This window comes from Mytilus trossulus, chromosome 5, assembly GCF_036588685.1.
Source record: "Mytilus trossulus isolate FHL-02 chromosome 5, PNRI_Mtr1.1.1.hap1, whole genome shotgun sequence".
NCBI lineage: Eukaryota > Metazoa > Mollusca > Bivalvia > Mytilida > Mytilidae > Mytilus > Mytilus trossulus.
This window is the reverse complement of record NC_086377.1, coordinates 18,849,973-18,859,563: the sequence shown is the minus strand read 5'-3', so window position 1 is coordinate 18,859,563 and position 9,591 is coordinate 18,849,973. Positions and strand designations below refer to the sequence as shown.

Here is a 9,591-nt window from a genome sequence, read left to right as displayed (position 1 = left end):
TACCAAGGAGCGCATCGAAAAAATGCTTCTCCAGGCTGTACATAGGCTACCAGGAAGAGAGGGAGACAAAGAGAAGAGAAGGATCATGTGCGATTTATTAGTCTGATAGATCGAGACAACCTTCTGGTCGCTAGGATGGAACTACAACGTGGAAGTGGGTAACGTGTTGTGCCCGAAGTTCCGCCGTCTGTTGACACTTCAATTTAATCTTTAAAATGGAATACGTACACTGCCTTCATCTGAACAGAGGAAAGTCCATCTAGTATACATTAAAGAGTATCCGTGTGTCATACTGAAACAAAAGAGATTATCATATACCTTTCAATAGACCTGCTCATGTAAAATAAATAACTTTTAACTGAATAAAACAAAACAAAATATGCCATTATGTATTTGGAGACTCTGTTGATAAATTGTATGTCCCAGCTTATCCGCACATGGCTAATTTGCAAATTTGATTGCTCATTTAGACATGCACAAACTGAACCGGATGTTTCGACTCAAGCTTTTCAGATTCAGACAAATACACGTAGAACAATAAAACCAACACTTAACTAAAGAAACACATTATATGTGCCTTTCGAAAGTACATTTATTTAGGTAAATATTATTCCAAATATACACACTTATTGAACTCGTCTAGGAGGTGTAAATAGTTTTTTTCAAGTTTTGAACGTGGTAAGACTTAATAACTAGCAGTCTATTCTTAAACGCACTTGTCATTATACTGTTTACTTTTATGTCTTAAGAGCCCCACATATAAATAGCATGTCACTTAAGAGTCGTTCAAAACTGTATTATCTTTGAAAAGTAACAAATCAACCTGAGGGACAAGTCATACTACAATAAAATCAAAATTATCTGCTTTCAACAAAAAAGGGAGCACCCCGGTCAACAATTAAAAACAGTTGAAGAGCATTGAGGATCCAAAATTCCAAACAGTTGTGCCAAATACGGCTAAGGTAATCTATGCCTGAGAAAAGAAAATCAGGAAATTTATAGAAATGACCACATAATTGATATTCAGGTCAACACCGGCGTGTTGACTACTGGACTGGTGATACCTTCAGTGGCATTGACTAGTGGGGTAAATAGTTATCAAAGGTACCAGGATTAAAATAATATTTGGGTCACATACCACGAGCAGAAGGGTTGTAGCTATCTTGTTTAGAAGTACTTTTTCTTTTGAATTTGATGGACAAGAAGTGGATCCTGATGGGAACTATGCAATTCTAGATATACAAATTTTCAATCAAAGAATGACAATAACAGTAGTATATATATGAACCCAAAGAGGACAAACCAGTTTTTTATGAAATATTCCAACGAGATATTGAAAAACACTTCAGTAATAGTTGGGGTGATTATAAAGTACCACATATTTATGATATGGATACTTGTAATTATTGATATGCATACAAATAACCCAAAAGTTTCATGAAATGATGACAGTAATAGATCTGGTTGATGTTTATAGGGAATAAAACCCAGAGAAAAATAAGTGTTCATGGAGAGGACATTACAAGAAGCAAGCAAGGCTGGACTACTTCCTTGTCTCATCTGATTTGCATCCACTGATCACCTCTTGTGATATTGGAGTTGCATGTAGGTCTGATCACTCACCCATATATCTGTCCATTCCATTTAATACAATTGAAAAAGGAAATTTAACAATACTTTATTCTACGATAAAGAATTTATTGCTAATATTAAAATTTGTATTGCTGAATGTAATGAACAATATAGAAAAAGCTGATTCTGAAAATAGGGAAGAAATAAAAATTTCCATTTCCAATCAATTGTTTTAGTTTTTTTAGTTTTAATGATACGAGATAAAACAATATTTTATTCCTCTTTTAAAAAGAAAGAGCGTAGAAGGGAATAAAGTCAATTTAACAATTTGAACAATTATGAAAACATTAATGATAAAAGGGAAAAAATTGCAAGTATTGAACCTTAGCCAAAAATGAGAGCAAAAGCAAAATGGAAAATTGAAGGAGAACAAATCTAGAAAAAAGATATTATATAGATAAAGCAATTCAAAAATTAACTTTAGATAGCGGGAAAACTATCACTGATCAAGCAAAAAGCAAAAGCTTTATTATGAGAATCTATATTCATCTAAGAAAACGCTGATACAAAATATACAAGGAATATTATTTCTCTATAAAACACCGGAGCCACTGGTCTTTGTTAGTCTTGTTGTATTATTTTAATTATAGTGTCTTGTGTACAATTTGGAAATAAGTATGGCGTTCATTATCACTGAACTAGTATACATTTGTTTAGGGGCCAGCAGAAGGACGCCTCCGGATGCGGGAATTTCTCGTTACATTGAAGACCTGTTGGTGACCTTCTGCTGTTGTTTTTTCTATGATCGGGTTGTTGTCTCTTTATTACATTCCCCATTTCCATTCTCAATTTTACCATTTATCAAAGTTCTCTCTGATGGACACGTTATTAATTTAGATTGGTAATTAAATGCTCAGAAATTCATAATGCACGACATTAATCCTTTCCTGCTGCGTTTTTTCAACGAAGCACTTCAAAAAGGTAAATTATCAATTTCACAAACAGAAGTAGTTATCACCTGTCTGGTGAGGAGCTAAAAAAAATAAAAAATAATATGGAACCACTCAGGAAATTTCAAACTCCTACCCATTCAATAATATTTATCAAAATTATTTGAATACAATCAAAAAGTTAAACAAAATTTAAGCGATTGGCCATTTAGAAATATTACTATATATGGAACAATTGTAGTTGTGAACACTCTTGCCCTTCCAATTTTAATGCAATGTTTCACCTGATCCATCCCCAGATATATTAAAGCAGATACAAACCATGCTATACAAATGTGCGTGGGATGGTAAATGGGACAAAATTAAAAGAGTATACTTATTTCAAATTTTGAGCATGGCGGGTGAAAATGCCACATATTAAAAACTTTATAAAATCACTTAAGCTATCCTGAATTGAAAAAAAATGTAAATCCCACAAAATATTCATCATAGACGATATTATTGGCAGTTTATATTGCAATGAATGCTACAGAAAACATGTGGCGTTTATCAAAATCCGCACTCGATAAAATTAAAGAAGAATTTAACCCTTTTTGGCAAAATGTAATTTCAACATAGGTCTCACTGTGTGAATCTCTAACCACAGCCCCAAGTGACATTTTGTCTCAAACATTGTTTTAAATTGAAAATATTATGATTGATGGAAGAACAGTGTTTTATAAAAAGTTGGATGAAAAATAATATATTTTTCATAAATGATCTCATTAAGGAAAACGGAGAATTTTATAATTTTGAAGAATTTTTAGAAACAACTTTCCTAGGGTTCTATGGACTCATTTTTGCACTTTCAAAGGAATGCAAAAATGTAACTCATTCACGAGTGTTTTTTCAAACTAGATACTGTCGGACACAAAATAGTAACCATCATGAAAACAGTGGATAAAGTATCAAAACATTTTTATATTTTTTTCCAGATAGAATAAAGTAGACACCATCTTGTATACAAGAGAAATGGGAAATAAAATTGGAAATAGATATCGTGGCCGAGGAATGTAGTTTCTTTTTGAGTCTGTTTTTACTTATAACCGAAAACCCCGCATTTTAAATATAGATTACGCCATAGAATTCTAGAAACAAATTCTTTACTGATGAAATGTAAATAAAGTGAAACAAAATTGTGCACATTTTGTATAGAAACAAAAGAAACATATATACATCTTTTTTTTAATGTAGATATGTTTGAACATTCTGGCTAATATTTGTTCAAAATTGAAAGAGGCATGTAAAATAAGATTAAACCCGAACTTATCAAGTATAATCTTGGATGCAAAATATCATGTATTGAAAGATATTCTAAATACATGTTTTCTCATATTAAATAGATATGCTCACTTATGTAGGGTAAGATTTACAGTCCCATATGTTTCTGAAGCAATTAAATGGCTTCGGTATTATTATAGAATTGACATGGTCTCTTTGAGTTTGTGTTCAACCAATAAAGCAATAAAAAGAAAAGAAAATGGTCAGATATTGAAAATGTTATCAAAAAATAGATGTATTTTGTATTGTATTATTAACCTAGTATCTAATCATTTGTAACACTTATGGATACACCGTAGTAAGATATAGTTGTCTTTTGGTAGGTCGATAGAGTTTATTGTTTACAAATAAAAACCTTTAAGTTATCTGAAATATTAACACGGAATATGAGATCTGAAAGTATATTCCTAAACTACTATAATGTCATATTGTCAATAATAATTATCCGTGTATCTTGTGTTGTGTTACGAGGATACGAAAGCGTATATTTCCCGTCCTTTTAGCGAATCAAAATAAAGTCTTCGTCGTCCGATTGAATTTATATTTAAAGAATGTGGCATTGTTAAGAATTGCGCTTATATAAACGTACCTTTTTGCGGTACGGCCACTATCTTTGTGACGTCGCGTAATTGTTATACTTTATGTTGTATTGAATAGAAACGTATAATGGCAGACGTAGTTCTATCTTTAACGCCTTAGATAACTTACGATAAAATACACAACGCAACGCAATAATCTACAGGCATCCCAATGTAGGAAAAGTTGACGTGGTGTTTTTATTGACAAAAGTGTTTTATTTGTGAAATATTTCTTACTACGGCCCATTTTCAATAAACATTAAGACTAAATACAGACAAGGAACTATACGTTGACATGCTCTTTATTCTTATTTAGATCTTTATATTAAATTTCACAAGATGTTGGAAGTGAACTAATTGATATTTTAGTTGTTATTTGACTTTGAGCTAGCTGTCAGTAACTGCGAGTACTTTACGATATGTACCTAGTGTCTTTTTGTTGTTGTGATGTATATGTATCAGTCCATATCCTCTTTGTTAGATGTATTTATATTTTGTAATCATTTGATAAGTTATGCCCTTTTTAACTGATTTTTATTTTATTTTTGATTCTACTGTTACATAAATATCCATGGTAAAGGAGAATTTTACGCCTATAAAGTAGTTTTACCCCGCGACTTCTGTATGTGTCTGTCACAAGTCTGAAGTGTTTAACTCGATGATTGTCGTTTTCTGTTGTATATCATATTTGTTATTGTTCATTCATTTGTACATTAATCAGACGGTTTGGATTTTTTTGCATTTTGTTTTGTTTTTTGTTTTTTTTTTTTGGGGGGGGGGTCATGTCTGACTTTGCGATAGGGTTTTACTCAATGTTATGTTTGACTGATGTTTTGGTTGTTGCTTTAGGCCGCTTCAGCACTGTAAGGCAATGTAAACTTTATAACTTATATAATTTAATTCAAATACAAAATACGTATAATTTATCAATTAAATACATTAAATAAATACCTTAAATCATATTTTGGGAATATATTCCAATTTCTTATACAGAAACATTCGTTTCAACAGAAATATTACTAAATAAATTACAAACATATTTTATTTAAAATCGTGTTTTTTTCCAAGTATCCAAAAGTCTATACCTTCAATTACAATGTGTATCGTATACTTTCAACTGCAAGGTTTACATCTCGGCTGAATTTTGTTTTTTAAAAGACACTCATAGTCTCATACGTAATTAAAGCATGACCAATACGGAATCCGACCACACTCTGTCTCCATCCTTTAATTCATCAGTATAAGTTGTTTAAACATTGGATTAAGTAGATTTTATCATAGCAAAATGTTGCTGAATTAAAAAAAAGAATTTGTTTCAGCTTTATCGTATTTTTGGAGGTCAAATTAAAGGTATAAACACGTTGATTTTAATGTAGGAGGTTTCTTTATTTATGGTCAATTCAGATGTTTTTCGTATTTTGCATGCTTTTACAATGTGACATCACAATGCATAATTAATAGAGCAAACCCCATGAGACAAAGATATGTTCAAATATTCTTACGAATGGGATCGAATATTTTATTCTCACTAATGGGATCGAATACACATATGTAGACAGGGTTGTCCAGAAATCCCTTAATCTTGACAGCATAGTGAAGACCCAGCTTCAATTTCATATAAGGAAAACAACGGCTGGTTTGTCTAAATATAAAAGAGGGACGAAAGATACCAAAAGGACAGTCAAATTCATAAATCTAAAACAAACTGACAGCGCCATGGCTAAATAAAAAATGAAAAAGACAAACAGACAAACAAGAGTACATTTGACACAACATAGAAAACTAAAAAATAACAAGACAAAGAAGAAGACCTTTTTTGTACATAGTATCAAGAATTATATGTATGACTGCCTTGTAAAAACATAAACCAAGCAGCTATAATCTAGTTAGGATCGAACAAATGATAAATTTGAAAAAATGTTGTAATCGGCATTCCGGTCAGTGGTAGCCACAACGTTTAAAATATTCAAAGCTTTTATACACTTTCATTTTAACAAATTTTATATGTAGAAGAAAAATTAACCTTGTACCCCAAAAAAAAAGAATCAGACATCTGGTTTATCGACCATATTCATCTGGTTTCAGTTTAAGTAAAGTTAAGTATCAAGATGTTATTTCTGTGTGTTGCAAAAACGCATCCGAACAGTTTTTAAACATGTGGTAATATGTGTGTTATGGAAGATTTATATTAAATTGTTTCTGCACATCACAATTATTCAAATGTTAATGCAAAAACAAACGAATAGATAAAATGTTTTCATTTCTTAAATTTTAATTTGTCTTTAACTTTATTACTCAAACATAATGATAAATGAATTATCAAAAAGGTATACACGGATTAATTAAACGTTGACAATTAACAAAACGTGTTGGTATCAAGTGTCATATTTATGACTAAGTACAGGTATTTTCCGAAGAAAATATTGAGTGGAAACTGGTTTTATATCTAAATCTTCTGTAATATTTGGGTTTAGTTCGAGGTTTGGGGGATCCGTGTTATTCGGTTTCTATTAAACAGCACATTGTGTTAATGGTTTCTTTTTATCGTATCATATCGTGCAACGAGGGTTGTGTTGTAAGATGTTTTCCATGACAAAGCGACTTATTCACTCATCTCACTCATCATTTTTGAAACGTTCTACGTAGAGACAAATTATAGTTCTACATTCTGGAAACAAAATTATATAAGCGAAAGTAAAAATTATGATTGGCATTCAATGCAGTATATAATGAAGACTTCTACGGGGGAAGTAGTCCTTACGTCTTCAACTTCAAGTATATTTTCTGAAATACAAGTTTGAAGTACAGGTTTACTTTGTTTAAAAATGATTCACTATTTTTAATTTCGTCGCGTAGACTATTGACAGTCATCATTGTCTGCAGTATTTTTTCTGCTTCCTCGTAATTTGTATCGGTATAACATGAGTTGCCATTTTTAGAAAGCATTTCTTCCACTTTTTCGATCAGCTTCTTGACGGTCTTTTCCTTTTCCTCTTCCTTGGCTCTGTTGTCCAAACAAATATAACGGTTATTACATTTTTCTAAATAGGATTTTGCCTTTTCAGGCAACGACTTTATGTAAACGTCTTCAGATGGGACTAATACACCTCTATCTTTGTAACTCTCTCTCCAGGAATCAAGATGGGTAAATACAAAAACCAAATAGTTCAGTATATTATGTCCAAAATATTTAATGTAGTGTTCAAGAACATCCATCTCTTGATCAGTGAATCGACCCATTTGAACGCAAAATAGAATAGCATGAGGACCTGGTGTGGTCATTGAAATACATCTACAAATCTCTATTTGAACCGTTTCATTGTCCTTTTCTGTATCAAAAACACCTGGTGTATCCACCAAATCAATCTTTTTTCCAAAGCGATTTTCTGAACTCATTAACCTACACACTGATGTAACTGATTTAGCATCAAGAGCAAATGTAAATGCGTTAGTATTAAGTATAGTATTTCCAACTCTACTTTTTCCCGCTCCAGTTTTACCTACCATTACAAATCGAAACTCGTTGGGTGGTGCAGGTTTTCCAAAAAATGGCATTCTAGCTGAAAATGTCAAATAAAAAATCTATTTGCAATATCCATTTTCTCAATTAAACAATATGCTACAACATTACATACAGATTTATTGGAAGTTATTGAATTTTATCAACTTTATGTGGTGCCATTATTATATGGCTGTACATGATAGATGTTATATAGTTTCGAGCTTCATAGTGAATTTTTTTCTCAATAATCTAAAACACAAATGAAACAAGAACGCGACTGCAAATGAGGCTAATAAAGAATAAAATAGTTAAACAAACTTTCTAACATGGACGTTGATATCAAATATTTGTTTGTCCTTTACCGGTGTTTCATATTTAAACTGACTGGTTTGTCATTTTTTTTTTCAAAACTGTTTGGCACGATCATTGATTTAGGACAAGTGAATGTGTACTTATATATTGTTTATATTCATCCCTTTGCAAATTGCTAAAACATTAGAATTATCATCATGAAAATATGATTCTCATAAAATGCCCTAACTTCGATCTTACCAATGGAATACCCCTAAACCTTATAATAGGTTTCAACCTAACAAAACACGTAATGCAGTACAAAAGTATCGTAGAATTGGCTTAGAATAGAAATAAAAAGATGAATATGAAAAATGTGAAATTATAAGGTATACTACATATGAAAATTCTATAAACATGATTATTAGGTCACACGACGCTGGAATCATCATGCGATATTTGTTGTAATCGATAACCTACTATAAAAGATACCAAAGGGAAATTCAAACTCATAATTCGCATGTGCTCCACAACGTTAAGCATATCATTCTTTTCATGTGGCACTTGTCGATTTGCTCATACAAGTACAAACCCAGGGCTAAATCTGAATCGGGAGGTCCCTTTCAGGGATAAACGTCCATTATTGTGTCTTTGACAAATAGAACATATCCTTCGTCATCGTTGAAACAGATATCCTATAACGTTCGATCAACTCGTAATGGCGTTCAAAATATTAACAAAGAGATGATTTAAACTTCATCACTTGCAACTCTTAGTTAAATAGCTTCCTTGTGAGCACCAAAGCTTCGTATATATCAAGAGAATAATTATATATACTGACCAACTTTACAAACGCAAAACTAGATTATTTTTTTTTAATTTGAATTACCGTATCACCGTCAAAAGCAATGACTAACTGTAACAAAAGCTACAATGATTGTAATAAATGTCAACCAATTCTGTTAAACATGTTTTGGGTTCTGTTTTTTCACCTTCTGATTTTGCCTTAGTACTACCCATTACAATGAGTTTTGGCAATTATGCGGTTGAAACTTTAGGGCTTCAAATGTTTTTCTTCAGCCGATTCCTTGGCAGTTCAGTTGAGGGTAAAAATTTATGGCTTGAATCTGTGCGCAATGACATTCGGCAATTTTATTAGTAGTTGACATGTCTCACAAATAACGGTGCGTTATCAAATTTTATTAACATTGCATTGTCACTACATGTTGATCTGGTTATTAATGGTCAGCAACAAATCCCGTCTACAGTACTACGTGTGACTTTATCTTGTTAAAGGTGGCCATCAAACATATGTTCACCATGGTGGCCCTATATGTCCATGATCATACCCCCTGTTGCTTTTTTAATACACAAGGTA

At 31.9% G+C, this 9,591-nt stretch overlaps 1 protein-coding gene across 1 annotated transcript; it reads right to left on the bottom strand.

Annotated features, from left to right (window-relative positions):
- Nucleotides 1-7,015: 7,015 nt before the first annotated feature.
- LOC134717695 (GTPase IMAP family member 4-like) lies at nt 7,016-7,976 on the bottom strand. The gene has a single exon (XM_063580190.1). It carries the CDS (start codon nt 7,973-7,975, stop codon nt 7,178-7,180), a length of 798 nt encoding a protein of 265 aa, XP_063436260.1. The 5' UTR covers nt 7,976; the 3' UTR covers nt 7,016-7,177.
- Nucleotides 7,977-9,591: the final 1,615 nt, after the last annotated feature.

Bases quoted from the DNA above. Each gene is read 5' to 3' on its own strand.
- LOC134717695 (XM_063580190.1), bottom strand. From the start codon at position 7,975: ATGCCATTTTTTGGAAAACCTGCACCACCCAACGAGTTTCGATTTGTA.